This window comes from Dromaius novaehollandiae, chromosome 2, assembly GCF_036370855.1.
Source record: "Dromaius novaehollandiae isolate bDroNov1 chromosome 2, bDroNov1.hap1, whole genome shotgun sequence".
Lineage (NCBI taxonomy): Eukaryota > Metazoa > Chordata > Aves > Casuariiformes > Dromaiidae > Dromaius > Dromaius novaehollandiae.
Genome location: NC_088099.1, coordinates 15,466,587 through 15,484,523, shown reverse-complemented (window position 1 = coordinate 15,484,523; position 17,937 = coordinate 15,466,587). Strand labels below are relative to the sequence as shown.

The window sequence follows — 17,937 nt, the reverse complement described above, 5'->3', positions numbered from 1 at the left end:
AGTCAAGGTTTATATCTACTTAAAGCATGAAAACATATCAAACATTTATAGAGCCTTTTTTCCCCCCTCACATTTTAGAAGAATTTAAGGGGAACACAGAAAATAAAACAGACCATTTTTTGAAATTTAAGCCCTGAGCTATGAACAATCTAAGTTTTCAGATTCAATAATCAGGAAGACTGCATTTCTTTTTGGATAATGGAAATTGTAACTATTAAAAAAAAAAAAAAAAAAAAAGAGGCATCAATTAGGTTAAGAATGTGATTAGTCAAGTATGGAGCAGAGCAAAACATGAAGTGAAGTCAACTTCAGTTCTTTTCTCCCCAAGGTCCAAAATAATATGCTGTCCCAGCACGTACCCCCCCTGCTTCCCAGGTAAAACAGTTTTGTGGGATCCCTCTGCAAATGAAGTCACCATGCTGCTGGTACAGATCCAAAACCTTTACTTTCATTTTTAACAATTATCATTTCAGTAATCCTGTTTAGATCACAGAGCCCCACAAAACAATTATACTTGCTCACTTAAAAGGGCAGCAACAGTCAAACTTCTTAAGCTGGCCTGGTCACTGAAGTTTCTTGCGGAGCTACACCTTCAGTTTGCAATGTTTCCAAAGTTTTTTGGTTTTTTAAAAGACACTTTATATATTCCTCCACCACTTTGTAAGGAGAGGAATTTATGTTTATGAACTTCTGCTGCCACAGAAGTAGGGCCAAGTCAAGCTTCAGATGAACAACGCTGAGAAATAAGCTGAAAGTGCCATGCTTATACATTTGAGTCTAAGTATCATACAAAACCAGCCATGCTGAAAATAAGGATTTAGTATAGATTATTTTTAAGGAAAGCTCTTTAACTGAAAGATGACACAAAATCTGTTTTCCTCCAGTTCACCTTAAGAAACGTGCCTGTCTAAAAGGAGCTAAAGGACACAAGGACAGCTGGCAAGTCACCTCCTTATTCCACAGAATAATGTCAAGCTTTTACTGCACAACTTTTCCTAAAAGCACGTTTCATTTTTTAAATAGAAGTACTGCTCAAAACAGAGAAAACACTGACGCAGGGCCACTAGATGGAAAAAGCCTTATTTGGCACCTGGAATCTGAGAGAGTGCCAACAATTAGAGTCTGATCTGGAGTGGAGTTATTTTGTTCATATAGACCTTTATCAGAATTTTCCTCAGAATGTCAAGAAAGAAGCATCTCTCAAAAACGTGCTACTGAACAGACCAGGCACAGGAAGTTCACGTTGTGGCTCAACCTGTACTAGCTGGATCATCTATCTTTGGGTCCAGAATTAAACTTTAAGAAGTTCAAAGGCATAACCCTGAGTCAAACCTTGAGAATCCCCCCCCCTCCAAAACGTTGCAAATTCCATAACAAAAAACTTCTGTGGAAGATTAATCATTAATAACTAATATTCTACTCCATAAACTTAAACCAAGTTTTTTTCTGCTCCCCTGGCCCTTGGAATAAGCCTTTACTGTTCAATAATTTATCTTTAATGGTGAAAGCCATCTGCCCTTTCAGTTCAGCACCCTGATCTGCAGGCTGAGAATGGTCAAGGACGCTGAAGCATAACCAATGCTTAGGGGCCTCCACTCTGTTGAAGGACATGAGATGATGAAAAACCATATGTGATTTAAGTACTCAGGTAGTTGATATTTGGAGGGCATTACGCAGCAGCGGGAAACGGAATCCATTCCAAACTAGGAGGAAAAAAGATTAGCGACTATCAACAAAAATACTGCATTCAAGGCCCTAAATGATCTCGAATATTGGCCTAAAGGTTAAAAAAAGTAAAAGTATCAAGTTAAAAAAGCATATTAACAGAAGGCTTTGACAGGTATTTTCTGTAGGATCTGAAATTCCGGAGAACTTCTGTGATTGTCATTCTTCCACAGTAATAGCACACATCTGACTACTGAAATTCATGAAGCACATGAGGACTCACAGTCAATAGAAAAAAATCATACTCGTATCATTCCCTTTGGATTGGTTCCTATCTCAAAGATATTCATTAATGTACATCTAGATCATAAGTTTCTGATTTGTAACAGTATCCTCGTCAAACAGGGGTGCGAGGGGGGAGAAGCATGGGGGGGGGGGAAAAAAGAAAAAAAAAAAGCAATAGGCTATGGCCACATTGTATACTTTAAAAAAAAAAAAAAAAAAACTGCTTGCAGCACTGACCACCCTGTCCCTATGCCGCAACACCCCCACCCTTCCCATGCATTTACTTGGTTGGTGGAACAATCAGTTCTACAGCTGAAAAACACAAAACCAAGACCATAGCAGGAAGATCCTGATGTTTTACCTGTCCAAGAAAGTTCTGTTACCAAAAGGTAGTTAACGACACATAGATGAACTACCAAGCAGTAATCCAGCTTCATCAGCCTCTTAAAGAGCACTCCCTAGCCTACTGGTTAGAAGCAAAGTCTAAAGAGTTATTCAAGGTATTCCCAACAAAAAAGTTTACAGTAACATCTCAGATAGAGAGATATAACTATCAAGTCATTTACTGGACAATGAAACAACTCCAGAAACATTTATTTCTGCAGAGGATCAGAGAGGAAATCTGAAGGTCAAAGGTAACTACAGATGACTCACAGTTTAAATAAAGTGACATACGATCTTTCAAGCAATCTTTTCCAGAAGATTTTAACACTACACAGTTGGGGTTTCCAGCTCATTGACATTTTAGCATTTCAAGTAGGAGATACAAGCTACGTTTAAGGATAACTTATGTTTAACGATGAAATTATCATCAGTGAAATTATCATCAGAGTTAAAAAGAGAACGCTATATTCAAGTTCTGGGGAAATATATAGGCAAGAACTAATTCCAGAAGTGGAATTTGCACATTACAAGCCTCTTCCCCCTAAAATACTTTTAGTCTGAATACCCCATTTGATCTCAGCAGTCTCAAGAATACAACCACTTGTTGCAATGGACTGCTGCAGACTGAAATCACGGATCTTTGTTTTATCTTTCTTACAGTTTGTTTTCATGTCATTGTTTAGACTAGAGAGAGACTACACAGATCAAGTAGTACTATAATCAATGAAGTAACCTGTATGAATTTCATTAATACATATTTCACATCCATTTTCCACCTTCATGTTATGCTTATTAAGAGGCAAGAAAAATAAACAAATATGACATTTCCTCATCCATTCTGAAGCCTGATCTATGGAAAACCTAGATACATACACTAATTTTAAAACCCTTGCAGATGTTTAAAAACAGATTATTACAATTAAGTTCAATTTAGCAGAATGTACAAAGCTGTTAAAAACAAGAAGTATATTTTTAGGAAGACTTAGCATTTGAACTCATACTTCAGATTTTTATTTCTACATTTAAAACTTGGAAAAAGAGCTTTCACACCAGCCGCATAGAAGAGCTACCACTTTGACAAAGTTGTTGACTACTTAGTGAGCAGCTTATGTTAAAACATATAACTTGATTAAAGCTAGCAGAAGTACTAAACAGTCAACAAACATTTAAACTGGAAGTTTCAAGTCACACAAGCTCCTCCGGCCAGTCAGCTATAGAGGATACTCCAAAAGGCTTTTGACTGTGTCTGTAAGATGCCAGATAAGGCGCTAACAGTGCCACCTTCCCAGGAACATAATTAAGAGATAACAGTAAGGTATTAAGAACTACATGCCAAATGATTCTTGCAAGTCTGTTTCTTGAGCCTGCTATTCATTAAGCGTTCTCTTACTGATTTCGATATACAGCAGACTGGGGTACAAGGCTTTCACAACAGAAATTTTAAGTGGAGTAGTATGACAAGAGCAATCATTTGTAATATCTCATTCAACTATTATTATGAATTTAAAATCCATTTAAGTGTTCTTGTTAAAATGGCTACAGTTTTAAGCTATGAAAGTTGACAGCTTTCTGAAGACTGCAATAGGCAGTTCTTAAAAACTGGTTAGAAAGGACCGCTACAGCACAGTTTGTCAGCACAACATGCACACCTAATTAACCCAAAGAATCTGTAAGTTTTGGTTGTTTGGACTTGGCTCCATGACAAGGTGATGTCATGTCCTCAGAAAATAATTACAAAGTTTTAAAATGAAAGAGCCACTTGAAAATTATTGAGCCACTGCACAAAGCTCCACGTGGACTACGATAAACTTAATATTTTTGTGTATATTTACACACACACACTCAAACCACATGCACATGGAAAACCAACTCTGAAAATCAGTAACACATTCAGAAAGAGAAGAGGCTTTACAGTCTAGCTCCTAAAGAGAAAAGAAGCTTATGCTGTAATAACTATGTATGAGAATCTTCTCAGAAGCTCCTTTTTTTAACCCTGAAGAAATGATAAATTTTGGCTAAGTTAAAACTGTTCTTCCCCCAATAATCAAATCAAACTCAGTCAGATTTCTGAGGAACATCTGATAAGCCTCCAAAAATTCTCCAATTATGCACCATGCTGTATGGGCTAATGAATGCATAGACACTGGGCAAGTGGATTAGACACTGGGCAAGTGGATTAGAACTGTTACACTTTCAAAAAGTTTGCTCAAACTTAAATCTTCTTAGTACAAACCCATTTGAAATGTAAAACACAAGCTTTCCATTACAACAATATCATATGTACAGCTAGGATGTGAACAGCAAGACTGTATGATCAAAGCTAGAAAGCTATGTTTAAAATAATTATTTTTAGTTATTCAGGAACAGAGAGTCAGTAACAGTGGAAAGAAAGGAAGAAACCTTTTTTATACACCCCGGCTATAGAAATGTCTAACATGGTAGTCATCAGTACACTTAAAAGTACAAAGAAGAGACAAAAAAAAAAGAGAGAGAGAAGGAGAGAGAGAGAGAGAGAGAGAGAGAGAGGGAGAGATAGACAGACTCACAGTCTCAGGTGTTGTTTCCTTCCCTGCCCCTCCCCCCCAACACTTAAGCAAACAAAAAACCCCCTCACAATCAGAATAGGAGGAGTTTTGTGTACTTGTTTTTATAAACAGCTATACCATAAGCTAAATATTAATGCTACTGAATGTGAGCAAAACTCAGACTGGTTTACTTTTTATTACAATGGTATTTTCATACAGAATACCTCATATCCCTTTGAGCATATCCAGTGACTTCTAGAATTAATATCAGATACAACCTTGCAATAGGCTTCTAACCACTGAAATTGTTACATAACATAGGCCTACTATATGCTAAACATACGCAAACACACACAAATACACAGAGCCAGATTTTCACTTAAAGGATACGAGAAGCGGTCATTCCACGTTGCTCTTTCAACATAATCCAACATAACAACAGCTTTAATTGTTGTTAGCAGTTTGTTCCATGTTTCATCAAAGTCAACTACTCGTGGTTTCAGGGACATTGTGGGGCTATAGTGTTAATCTGCAGAAAAATTAAACAAGTCAGACAACATCATATAATAATTAAAACAATACCTTTGACTTCTTCAATTTAAACTTTGTACACTGTTGTGACACAATGGCATAGCAACATGAAGAACAATAAAAAAGTCAAATTCACAAGCCTTATTTTTAATATTATGGAGCATAACATTAAAGTTGCACAAATAGCCCATAACGTAACACCAGCTAATCTAATAACATTGTGCCTCACGAAGCTAATCACCTTACTAAGGTGCACATTTAACAGTGCCAAGTGAGGAAAGTGACTTTTCCACAATCTTTTTTTTTTTTTTTTTTTTTTGGGGGGGGGGGGTTCTGTTTGGGTATTTCAACTGTAACTGAGAATTTTAGGCAGGAACACACTGAACGTATTACCAGTGTATACTGGCAGTTTGTATCTCATGTTCACCTCAAACTTTCAAGAGACATTTTTGGTGTTATATTTAAAAACCCACAAAACCCAAAAGCTTTGATCAAGATGACGAAAAGAAAAGACTTCTAAACACAGAGCATTATGCAGAGCCTGTGCAGCTTATCGCACTGTGCAGCAGGACAAAGAGACTAAGTCTTTCAACTAAGCCACGACTTGAAAATACAGAAGCTATGTTAATAAATTTCTATTAAAAATATTGGAAAAGACTTCGTAAAAGAAAAAATTAAATTAGGGAAATAAAACCAGAAAAAAAGGTAAGAGAAATAAAAAAAGGGAGGGAGGTGAGAAAGGCAAAACCATGAAGGCCTCTTCTTTCTGTTTCTAGTCACCTCTGTCCTATGCACCTAATCTACGAAGGACCTGATGTGTGACATTCCATGCACAAAGCAAGTCTAATTCTTGCTCAGAAAGATGTCATCCTAAGACTAAAACAAACAGTGAGAAGAATGCTCCTATTTCCATGTTACACAGACAGGCAAGTGACCCTTAACTTGTCTTCCCAAATTCTCAAGGTCAGAAGAAAGCTAGCTAGCTAGCGACAAACAAATTTTTAGCAAAACAAACATTTTTATCAAGTAAAGAATCAAACGATACGATGGAAAACTACATACCTACACAACCAACTGACTACCTTAACCACTATTGGCTCTTTACTTTTCTCAGGCACATTAGTTCTCTCTCATATCCCCAGGATATGCAATTTCTCAGTTTTTAGGGGAAAAAACAGACAGACAGACAAACAAAACAAACCTAACTTGTACACTGAAATCGCATCCTGACTAGTTAACCAAGCTCGTTAACGGCTGTGAATTCAGGAACCTGAGGGTTGTTTTCCTCTCCCTGCAATACAACAGTTTCCATTTAAAATATAATCAATATATTACCCACATTTGCCTTGATTTCATACAACAATGGAGTTGCAACTAAATAACATCAAGGAAATGGTATTATCCTAGGTTTTATGAACAGGAAACTTTTTCAAGCAAAAGAACTAACAATCAGTAAATGATACATGAATATTTTAAGTTCAGTAGAAACATAAATTGTTGCATGTTCAACACAGCTATTACTGTGTTTGGGGAAAAAAATCTCCAATTCTGATATGACAGTAGTGACATACTAAACAGAAAATTAACTGAACTGACAAACAAAGCAACTAGCTACAGTACATCCACCAAAGTAAGTTGAAAAACACAATGTGGTGTATGTTTCAAAGAAACATGAACCTCAGCAGAAGTAAATTACAGTAAAGCCCACTTCCTGGAAAAAAGTGGTTTTCATCTATAAGCTTTAATATAATTATTCCAGAAAACACAAGAACAGTTGCAGATGACCCTAAGCAGAAATTATCATGGTTCACAAGAATCCAAAGAATCCTAAGAAATTCTGGGAGTATGCTTAGTTGAGTGTTATGTGTTATGTTACAGATTGCTCCCCCTGCAACTCACTGTTGGTAACTTTAAGCAAAAAGATGCATTCCTTCAAAGACAAGCAAAACTGAGGGGAGGAAGGAAGGGTGAAGTCCTCCCCACAGCACATCACATGGAATCAGTAACACTGTATTTAGTATCGCCAAAATATGTAATAAGTGAAGCACTAGGGATCCATATATGCATAAAGGTATCCAGGTCTTAAATGGCTTAAGATAGAGCTGACTGGAATTTGGCACTTTGTGCCAGCTTTCATGGTGATATGAATTTAGAATTACTTTACATAAACATCAACAAATTCAGTAAGACTTTTTCCTGTAAGACACTGGGTTTTGGTGGGTCTGCTGTACTTCAGTGCTTGCAGCGTGCAGGCTTACCAGATTAGCATATTAAATGCCCTGCACTGATGCAAGCGTCCTCAGTGGTAAAAATTACACCAGAGCAGAACACCAACCCTAGGGTTTATGCTATTCAGGCAGTGGGAAACCATACCTGTTTGACAAGGCCCAAGGTAAGCAGATATTGTTGAAACATATTTACATATAAAGCTAATGAAAGGATGTTGCTTCCTTCACCCCAGTCTTTAAAACTATTGTCACATTGAACAGTGGCCCACTGTTAAGGGAATACTATTACTCCCAATATCCACACACATAAACGCAGACTTTGGACCAACGTCCAGACGCACCCAAATTTCCAGCCTGCTTAAACATCTCAAAAAGCGGGTAATTAGGAGCCGCAGCGGCGGAGTACGAGCAGAGGAAAGAGCACCCGCGCCGGGCACGGCCGCCCTCCGCCGAGCTCCCGCCCGCGGGCTCCGCGCCCTCCCGCACCGAAACAAAAGCGAAACCGGCCAGAGCGGCGGCGGCAGCAGCGGAGCCGCCGGGAGCCCCGCGTCGCACCACGCCCTTCCCCGCCCGCCGGAGCGCCCGGCCCGTGGCTCGCCCGGCGGCCCCCACGGGGCGCTCCGGCACCGGCCCCTCCGCGGGAGAGCGGTCGCTCCGGCGGCGCGGCGGCCCCCGGCGGCGAGGGCTCCCGCCCGGGGCGCCGAGGCAGGGCCTCGGCCCGCCCGCCCGCCCGCCCACAGTACGGGGACAGGGACCGCCGCCTCCCCCCCGAGCTCCGGCGCCCCCCGCCCGCGGCGCCGCCGCCAGCACTCGCGGCCAGGCCGGGCGCGGCGCGGCGTTACCTGGCGGCCGGGGCCCGAGTGCGCGTCGCCCGCCGGCCTCCCTCGCTCCCGCGACTGCGGTCCCTGCCCCGCTCCCCGTCCTCACAGCGCTGCCATTACCCAAGCCGCTTGCCCCTCGCGCCCCGCCCCTCTGCCGGCGCCGCCACTGCCGGAGCGCGGGGGGCGGCGCGGCCGCGCGCCCCGCGCCGCCGCCCCGGGCCTCGTCCTCACCCGCCCCGCCGTGCGCGGCCACCCGCCGCACTCCCCGCAGCAGCGACGGGACGGGCGGGCCAACGCGTCCTGGCGCGCAGTCACTTTCCAGCCCCAGCCCCCCCACGCGAGGCGCGGCGCTTGGTACGGCCCACTGTACGGCAAGCGCGAGCGGCCTGAATTCCGCACGGCGCGTCGGCTACGGGCTGTAAGGCGCACGTCCCGCTGGGCCCCCCGCGCACGCGTTGCTCTCCCATTGGCGAGGGCTCCCTCCGCGCGCATGCGCGCCGCGCTGCTCGCCGTATTCCCGCTTGCAGCGCCGCGGTCGGGCCCGGCTCGGCCCGAAATGGAGTAACTGCGGGCCGCTGCGGGGCGGACGGGGCCGCGCCTGCGCCCGCCCCGCAGGCCCCGGCACTCCCCGGCACTCCCATCCCGCCGGGGAGGGCGAGCTGTGGCGATGAGCCTTGCCCTGGGCGGGCGCGGGGGTCCCGGCCCCCGGCGTTAGCTGCGCTTCCCCGGAGGATGGAGGCGCCCAGTGCAGCGCGGCCTCCGGCGCCCGGTTGCCTCGCCGCCTCCTCGGGCTCCTCCGCGCTTAGTTTTCCTTCCCAAGAAACAATAATAACAACAAAGTTTTTAAAGGGGAATAACTGGGTGAAACCACAGTGGAGACGAGGTGGTTGCTAGCCACCGCGTGTGCTGAGCACATACCTGTTCTGTGGCTGAGGTTACTGGTATGTGATTACATGGGCACCTTTGGGGTGAGCAGCCGGGGAGCTGTGCGGGCTGGCGCTGTGGTCGCCCAGCCCTCGGCCTCGCTGGCTCCAACAAGCCTCCTCCACCTCACTGCAGACCAAAACATGGGCCTGTTCCCTGAGGCTTGTCCTAAGCATATGTTTTAAGGCTGTCTCATCAGTTTTTGTGGCTGAAATGCTGTGGATTGACAGATGAGAGCTTATGAAATACACCAGAAAACATATAAAACCATAACAAGTTGGGTGTGGAAGTTTAACTTTTTCTACTGATACACCATGTCTCAGCAAGGTGTTTGGCACATGGATACCTATCCCCGTTCCTAAGAGCAGGATAGGGAGATCTGATTCTGAGAGGTATTTCTCTTTCCCCTCTATGGTTGTGGACTAGTTTACATGCAACACAACAGAAATTCACACTTGAATTATAGTGTGGCAGTTTCTTGCATCTTACGCTGGGAAAATCTACTTTCCAGCTTCTAGCTCTCCAGAGCTGTTTCATTCTTACAGGCTCAAACAACTTTCAAGTACTCTTTTTAGTAACTCTTCATCCCTTTCATGGGTAAAGACTGCGCTTCTCGCTCTGTTTTTCCCCTAAGTGCATGTGTACCATTAGACCATATAGAATACTTTTTAAATACTTCCTGTTCAGAAGTTCTGGAATTTGAGGGATAGGAGGACAATGAAGAAAATCCAACAGTCAAACAGCATCATGAAAGAAGGATGAAAAATTAAATTCACTGTAGTAATTGTTAATATAATTGCTGCATTGCTCAAAATAAAATGCATTTATAGTTTTAATTCTCTTCTTTGTTACTTGGAGTCTGCTACATGCCAGAGGGAAATCTATGTTTGATTTCAACCCACAGGTTGGTTACCTTGTTTGTTTGTTTAACTATGGGAATGCAACACAGCTGCTGTTATTGTGCAAGACAGTTTTCATACCTGTATCCTCCTTTACCTGCCATTCAAATACTCTTTTTTTTTTTCCTTCTGCCCAACTAAAAACAGCAATACTGGAAATTCACAGCTGGTGTAGCGAGGTTATGTTTTGAAAAATTATTCAAAATTCTTTTAGAATTCTCTCTGTAATTTCCAGATCAAACTTCTTCAGGTTTTTTAAACTTTTGTTTATTGACTTAAAAGAGCAAACCAATAATACTACCTTAAACTTACCCTGGAATCAATGCAAATGATACTGTATGTTACATTGCATCACCGATAACAAAAGGCCGGCAAATGGAGCATAGGGGTTGATATCTTTCCCACTGAAATACATTTATTTCCCCATTGATATCATTGAAAGCAGAGGGGGACAGAAACATAGCCAGAGATGTATTTCTAAGGTGTGTGTGTAAAACCGCTGATTTCAAATTCTTAAATATCTTTTTTTCCTTTTTTATGGAAAAATGTTACTTAGGCTGCTTATTCTTAAGTAGGTCCAGTTCCTAAGCTCTGCAGAAGCAAGCTTAAATATTCCTTGAATAAAGAGGTATTTTATTAGCAAATAGAAAGTTAAGTTCCAAAGACCTTTGGTAAAAGTGCTAACTCTATAGTCTACATGTTGACTAAAAGGCTCACATCACTGCACATTTCTGTAACTCATACAAAGTGTATGTATGTGTCAGGTTTATAGAATTATGGTACTCCAAAACACCTTAATTCTATTTATATTCAGAAAGCATAATGCCTAACTGACCTTAAATTTACAAAATATGAGTGCTTTAGGTTCTCAGTTTGCCAGTGGTTTTACAATGGGCAGCTGTTACAAAATTGCCAAAATTTTGTAATAATCAGGTCATTAAATCAGCAGGTAGTCCACCTGCTGAACTTACAATGCTAATGGTTTTTGGTATACAGGATCAAAAGTCCAAAGTAAACCCCCTGAAAATAGTCTGATGTGGATGTCAGGTCCTCAGCACCGACAGTTCTTGTCTTTGGATGTGCTCCTATTGCATCACACTAGCCAGCGCAGAGCTAGCCAAAGAGCATCGAAGTGAAAATGGTTGTAACATGATAAACACCCAGAATGTTTCCTGGAAATCTCCTTTTCCATCCATCCACCGCATACTGTATTCAGTGCATTTGCTTTCAAACTAGAAGACAGTAGTGAGCAATATTATGATAACAGATCTTTTATTAGGAAATTCTATTACAGGCTAATTGCGCATCTACACGGTAGATGTCTACAGGTCAGCTAATTACTTTAGACCCCTTTTATATTTAGTGGTGAGAAACAGGCAATTCAGTTACCTCATTTTGGATTTCTACATTAGGGTGGGATAAATAGCATCCTAGACTCCATTGACTCTAAATGAAGCTTCATGAGACTGGGTCAGATAAACTGCATCCTAAGTGTCTCATTTAAAATGTGTAGTATCAATCTTAAGTATGACTACGAATTGCTGCTGTGAATTTATTTATTAATACATGCCAGACTTTAAGACCCTCTAGTACCTGCTGCTAAACAGAGCTGATACAACTTTTTTCCTGTCAAAGTGGAACATGGTTCATCTTTGAAAATTAAATTTCAAATTCAAATTTTAAAAGGAGTTGATGGTATTTAAGGCAGGATTTGTAGAATTGCCTAGGCGAAGTAGAAAAAATCACTTAGGTGAACTGAAAGTCAAGGATATACATGCTTCCACAGCATTTCACTGAAAAATTAAAATAATGTGAAAGGTATTACAGAAAAACTAGGTATGTTAAGGAGTTTCTCAAAAAATATATCAATATTTGTATGTCAATATTTGTATTTTATTGCAACTGAAAAAGGGTCAGTTTAGAGTGTACAGTATAAGTATGTACAGATATGTAGTTTTCTGGAAAAAAAGAGATATTTGTTTCAGGAAGCTCTCCATCATTCAAATGATTCATAACTCTATTAAAAAAAATCCTTTTCCTGTTTTCAAAGCAAACCCTTTTCCGTTTCATTTCCAGGACTTACAACTTTTTCTTTTGTCTTTAATAATTTTCTATTTCTTAATTAATTTTGTTAAGGCTTTCTGGACTTTTTAAACACCATTTTAATTTTCTCTAATGCCAACCTAATAACCTTTCTTTTCCTATTTTGCTGATTTAACTCCTTTCTGTTTAGCTTTCTTGTGACTTTGTTTTAGCTTTTGATTACTCTTTTTCTTTTTTGCAAGTAAGTGTTGCATTCTATCTCTGGTACTCTTCCCTTTTTGTAGGATCAATGTCTTTTTTAGTGATGGCAGTAGCAACAAGCCTGTGAAATTAAACTCTTGGAAGTGAGATATATAATGGCACAATTACATTAATTGTGCTATGTGAATGTATTAATTGTATAAGATCATATTATATATCACAACAGTTAGATGGCAGCTAATGAAAAGCATTCTCAGCTACCACGACCCAAACTTTGCACAGTATACATTTTTAAAAATTCTGTTACGTAGAGAAGCATCATCCTGAGCTAACTGCTGTGAACTGGAAACACCGATGCAGGAAGACATTTTTGAGTCCACTAATTTTGGGTGCTCACCTTGGGAGAATTGTGTTTTGATTCTTCTGAGATGATGAATATTCACAATTTTCATGGACTTTAATTAAAGTACCAAATCCTCAGCTCTTTTGCAAATTGTGTCCTGGAAGCCTGCAGTTGGGAAACCAAGGTTAGGGAAACGCAATTAGGAGGAAGAACATGAACATCCATTATTGCTTTTTATGTAAGGTATTTAAAAAAAAAAGTCCTTCAATTTTAAATGTGTTTAGGAGATAACAATATCTAAATGCTAAGAGGAACTTTGGAACGTCTGAGTAGACACCCTTCTAGTTGCATAAAATGTCTTTGACAAGACGGCTGAGAGAGCCATCAGCTGAAATTATATGGTGAGGTGGTGCTGGCATCTGAGCTAGCACGTGGGAAGCTCTCCTGCGTGTGCCTGTGGACTCGTCCCATCACTCTCACCACGCTGCTCACCTTTCTCAAAGAACACAAAAGTTCTGCAGTCCACTAAGAAATAATTGTAACACATCAGCTCAGTGCAAGACTAAAACTTGTGTATGTGCTTTATATGACTGGATATATGATTTACGTATGAGTGGATTTAATTGAATATAACCTTACAGCAGGGCTGCTCCTACTTGTGAGATCTGGATGTTCACCAGGTGAATTAGGCCTGCTCTGCAGACATGCCCAAGGATATTAGCCAAGAAAGTTGCCATCTGACAAAGCTTGATCAATTATAAGTGTGTTCAACAACCTTAGCAATAAGTCTTGCTACATTTCTCGATGACAGTGAATGCCCAGGCCTGCTTTAAATCCCGCTTAACCTGGACTCAGTGTTACCTTTGAGCAGTTGTAGTTAGTGCAGTCAGTGAGTAGCAGAGATTGAATGTCCAGCAGTTTTATAGGATGCTCCTGGGCAGAAGTCAGTTTCTTCACAGTAAATGCTTATCAATTCTTGGTTACAGTAGTGAGCTACATCAGTTAATTTGTATTGTATGCATTTTAGAAGGTAAAAACAAGAGTCAGCTGTGTCATCAGGTCATCTAAATGCCACCGGTCCTATACAAATTCAATGTATTCCACGATTACATCTGCTCTCTGTTTATCATGCTAACCAGCATTCCAATACTTCCTGAAATTCCCTTGTTGTTTATGTGTATTTGTTTTCTCTTATCTGATGTTTCTCTATGAATTTGCATCAACCTGTTTTCTTTTGTCTTAGATAATAAATTCTCTTGGCAGGAGTTGTCTCTCTTGTTTATGCTTATGCTACGTCTAACACAGTGCTATTCTGGTCCAAAATTCAGAATCCCGTGAGCCTATGGTAATACAAATAATATACAAAATACACAAGTATATGACCTACTGCTTTAATTAATTTTTTTTAAAAATTGCAATCTGAACTGAGAGCAAAGAGTCCACGTTTCCCATACCCCCACTCCATTTGCAAATACCATCCATGTTATTATCCGTTTTTTCCTTCTCCTTTTGAATCCTTCTATTTATACAGGAACAGATCCTTTATCCATTTTCATGTACAAAAAGAGAGTATTGGCTAAACCGTGCAGCCAGTTACTTTTTGCCTCCTCTTCCCTTGCAACCACAACCTCTAGTTTGTGCAAAATGTTTATGCTGGGTTAAACGAACATATTTATAATAAACTTTCACTATATGAATTACTCAGTCTGCATTATCACTGCAGATAATACTATCAAAATAATTTAAGAATACCATTTGTTTTCTAAATAATTATGTATTTAATGTTAAAAAATTCCAGTTGATTGTTAAGATCAATTTACCTTGGGTCTAATCCACAGAACATAAGGAAAGCATGCTGAAAATTATACAAAACCTGGGTCATGTCTAGCAGAATGCACAGATTATTAAGGCTTGCTTTCATCTTGTCTTCTGAAAAAAAAAAAAAAAAAAAAAAAGCCTTACAATTTAGTTCTTATAACTCAGGTTGTTTTCTCTGTTAGTTTGTGTACCAATATACTGTTACAAGTAATTTCCCTTGTAAGCTTCCAATTGTTTTCAACTAGAATCTGTAAAATATGTATTCAATATGCTGGTATTTGGCAGGATATTCCTTGGAACAAATAAACTGTATGTTCAGTGTTAGAGGAAAATTAAATTTTTTTACACTCTAGTTTGTTATCTAGAGACCATATTTTAACCACAGCAGATTAATACACGGAAAATATTAGCGCAGTGTAACACAATAGCAGCATACTGTCTTCATATGTACAAAAATATTGAAACTCCTTCCAGGTTATTTGAAGATTCTTACAGGTTAGGCATAATGAGTAGCTATACTTTACGTATAGTAAACCTGAAACTGCAAGAAATTAAAACATTTTAGCTGATTACAGACCAGAATATGAACTTTACAAGAGCTAGTGATAGTAGTAAACGCCTAGTCACATTATTTCATTTCTAACTAGTTATCTGATTATTGTTTTACTGTTCTGTCTTTGCTTTGTGATGATACTACGAGATACATGAAATCAGGACTGAACTTCTATTTCATTACAAATATTTTAACTCCAGATTTTATTGTGGCTTGCTTTGTCTTTCATTTGGTGACATGTAAAATATGAGTATGAATTGAATGCACAGTTTGTGATTATAAAAAGTCCAAAGTAATAAAGCATTCTTGTAGCTTTGTTTTTTATAAGTTTATCAAGAATTTTAAATACATGATTATTTTATCTGCTTTAAAACATTTTAATTCTTGTAAGAAATTGTAAGCCCACTGCGATGATGTCCAATAGATGGCAGTGCTGAATATATTGAAAAATAGTTTAATAGTTTAAACAAGCACAACATTCACATGTTGATGTTGACCCTACCCAACCAACATTTATTAGCTAGCCATCGACACCTTAGTTCAACTCTCATATTTGTCATGTTCTTCCCCAGGACCTAAAGCTGCTTGAATAAAGTTCTAATAAAAAAGTCATTTTTTTCTTCATTATTAAAAAGGTCATCAACTTTTCATGCCACTGTAGATAAACAGCTATTTTTTCATATACTATATGTGAGCAAACCTAGCCATTTTTTCTTTCCTGCATCTCTCCCCCCCCCCCCCCCAAAAAAAAGAATTGCTAATAAAATTCCTCTGGAACATATTTATAGTGGCAAATAAAACTGCATATGTAGAGCTTTTATTTAAAGATACAATGAATTATAAATTGCTTATATTTCCATAGCTCTAAATCTAAATGGTTATATTTAGGGGACTTCTAAGACATAAAATAGCTTTATATGCCAGGTTCCAAAAAGGTAAAGCCTTGCAGAGCTTTCACTTGTGCCATTACAAGAAGTTCTATCTTCCCTGTTCAGACAGCACATGAGATGCAGGCATCTCGAGTACTGGCTTGTTACAGGCTGGGTTTAACCACACGTAATTAGTTTACTCACAACGAACTGCTTCCCAAGGTTCAAGTAATCATCATGTAGGAGGTTTATGTTCCTGTTAAGCGCATTGCTAAACTAGCCAAACTTGTGAAAGGTGGCTAGAATAAAACAGCTCCTACTGCAGGGAGTTTGTGACCTTTTTTTTTTTTTTTTTTTTTTTTTTTCCCTGACTCACTGAAAATGGAGGAGCCCTGCCTGGGTCATTACGAAAGGGTTTGAATTGATTTATTGGGATTTTGTTTTCTGAATTTTATTTAGACTATAGAACGAGTTCTGAACAATGTTTTCTATAGTAAATTACCTATAGTTTGCAGTTTTCATGCATTGGTTTATATGCAAAAAACCTCAAGGAGACTATGTGTTACAAAAGTGCGACTGCAGAATTCAATAGAGCCCCTGTAATACACAGAACAGGTAAAACATTATCTATAATCACGTGATTGCATTGGGAAAATGAAATAGCCACATGAGGGCACTCTATGCTATCAAAGGAAAGTCAGAGAAGTTAGAGACTGAAAGTTACTTTACCATTCTTGATTAAAAAATGCATGTTTACAGTAGCAACAGTGAACCAAACAAAACACGATAATGTGGCAACTACCTTTTTTATTCTGAAGCTCTCTCCTTCCTCCTTTAATTCAGAAATTGTGTAACTGTCTTCAGATAATAATTCTTGTTTTAGCTGTGTGACTACTCTGTAAGTGGCATCTCAGATACTGAATCTACACATATTTTTATCTGCACAGATCATGCGCACAGATCCAATCACACATGGATACCATACAATAATATCTTACTGGAAATCACATTAAAATAATCCTCAAAAGGAGATGCCTGTAACACAGTGGAAAAGGATTGCTTAACAAATATTGTGAGAGGGAGAAGTCTGTTTCTTCATGTTCAGTAGGCACAATGTTTTGCAGAAAATAGTCATATAAATCTTGAATGGTTCTACTGCAGTGCTAAAAATATAAAACCTAGGATATTGTTATCTGAGATCTGCTGCATGTAGGGTATGTATCTACGCATGCAGACAGAAGAAAAACATGAGAGCTCACAGATTGCACAAACCTTAATGATGATGAATCTTAGGCAATGCGATTCAACTTTGAGAAGGTTGAATCTGCAGAACTGTTGTTTCCAGAAAAAAAGAAGAAGCAGGATCTATCTTAACTAAAGCATGATAAATAGGAAACTTTCTAGTGTCCATTTCTAAAACATCAGTTTCCGAATGAAACTAGACATCATTCCACTCTGATTCAAGTACAGTGATAGCTTCCTCAGTTTTCAGAAGAAATGATGTAAGACAAATATATTTGCCTTTCATGTAGTTCAGTAAAACACATTTTTCTTACTTACGAGAGACTGAAACCTCCATAGATGTGCAAAAAAGTAGCAGATAAATAGAACAAGAAAGCAGCTCTTAAGCAAACCAGCTGCCAAAATAGCATCATTGAGGAGATAGGTTTGTTGAGCCAGCATTTGATAAAAGAGACAAGATGGAGATTTCCTCTTCAGAAGGAAAAATGTGTTGCTTTAGCCCTTGCATGTGCATTACTGGGAGATTTAGAGCTAAACGACTGTTGACATGAAGGGAATATGAAAGCTCTGTGGCATAGACTATACTGTGAATAGCTTGATAATCTC

General features: G+C 39.6%; 1 protein-coding gene and 1 long non-coding RNA gene across 4 annotated transcripts in view; both read right to left on the bottom strand.

Moving 5' to 3' along the window:
* CUL2 (cullin 2) overlaps positions 1-8,853 on the bottom strand; it is a 54,083-nt gene extending 45,230 nt beyond the window's left edge. Inside the window, exons 1-2 of one of the 3 annotated variants that reach the window (XM_064505790.1) lie at positions 8,671-8,853; positions 5,250-5,388 (exon numbers count right to left, since the gene is read on the bottom strand). In XM_064505790.1, coding sequence (XP_064361860.1) covers positions 5,250-5,368 — 119 coding nt within the window. In that variant the 5' untranslated portion in view covers positions 5,369-5,388; positions 8,671-8,853. Of the gene's footprint in view, positions 1-5,249; positions 5,389-8,460; positions 8,628-8,670 lie in introns of those variants that run through there. The other 2 variants (XM_064505789.1, XM_064505788.1) reach the window with 2 other exon arrangements.
* A 2,647-nt stretch (positions 8,854-11,500) lies between these two features.
* Positions 11,501-17,690, bottom strand: LOC135327435 (uncharacterized). Its single transcript, XR_010387560.1, has 4 exons — positions 16,892-17,690; positions 14,670-14,778; positions 13,711-13,929; positions 11,501-13,014 (listed from the first exon to the last, which is right to left on the bottom strand). It is a non-coding gene; the product is annotated as an uncharacterized LOC135327435 (long non-coding RNA).
* Between the last annotated feature and the right edge of the window lie 247 nt (positions 17,691-17,937).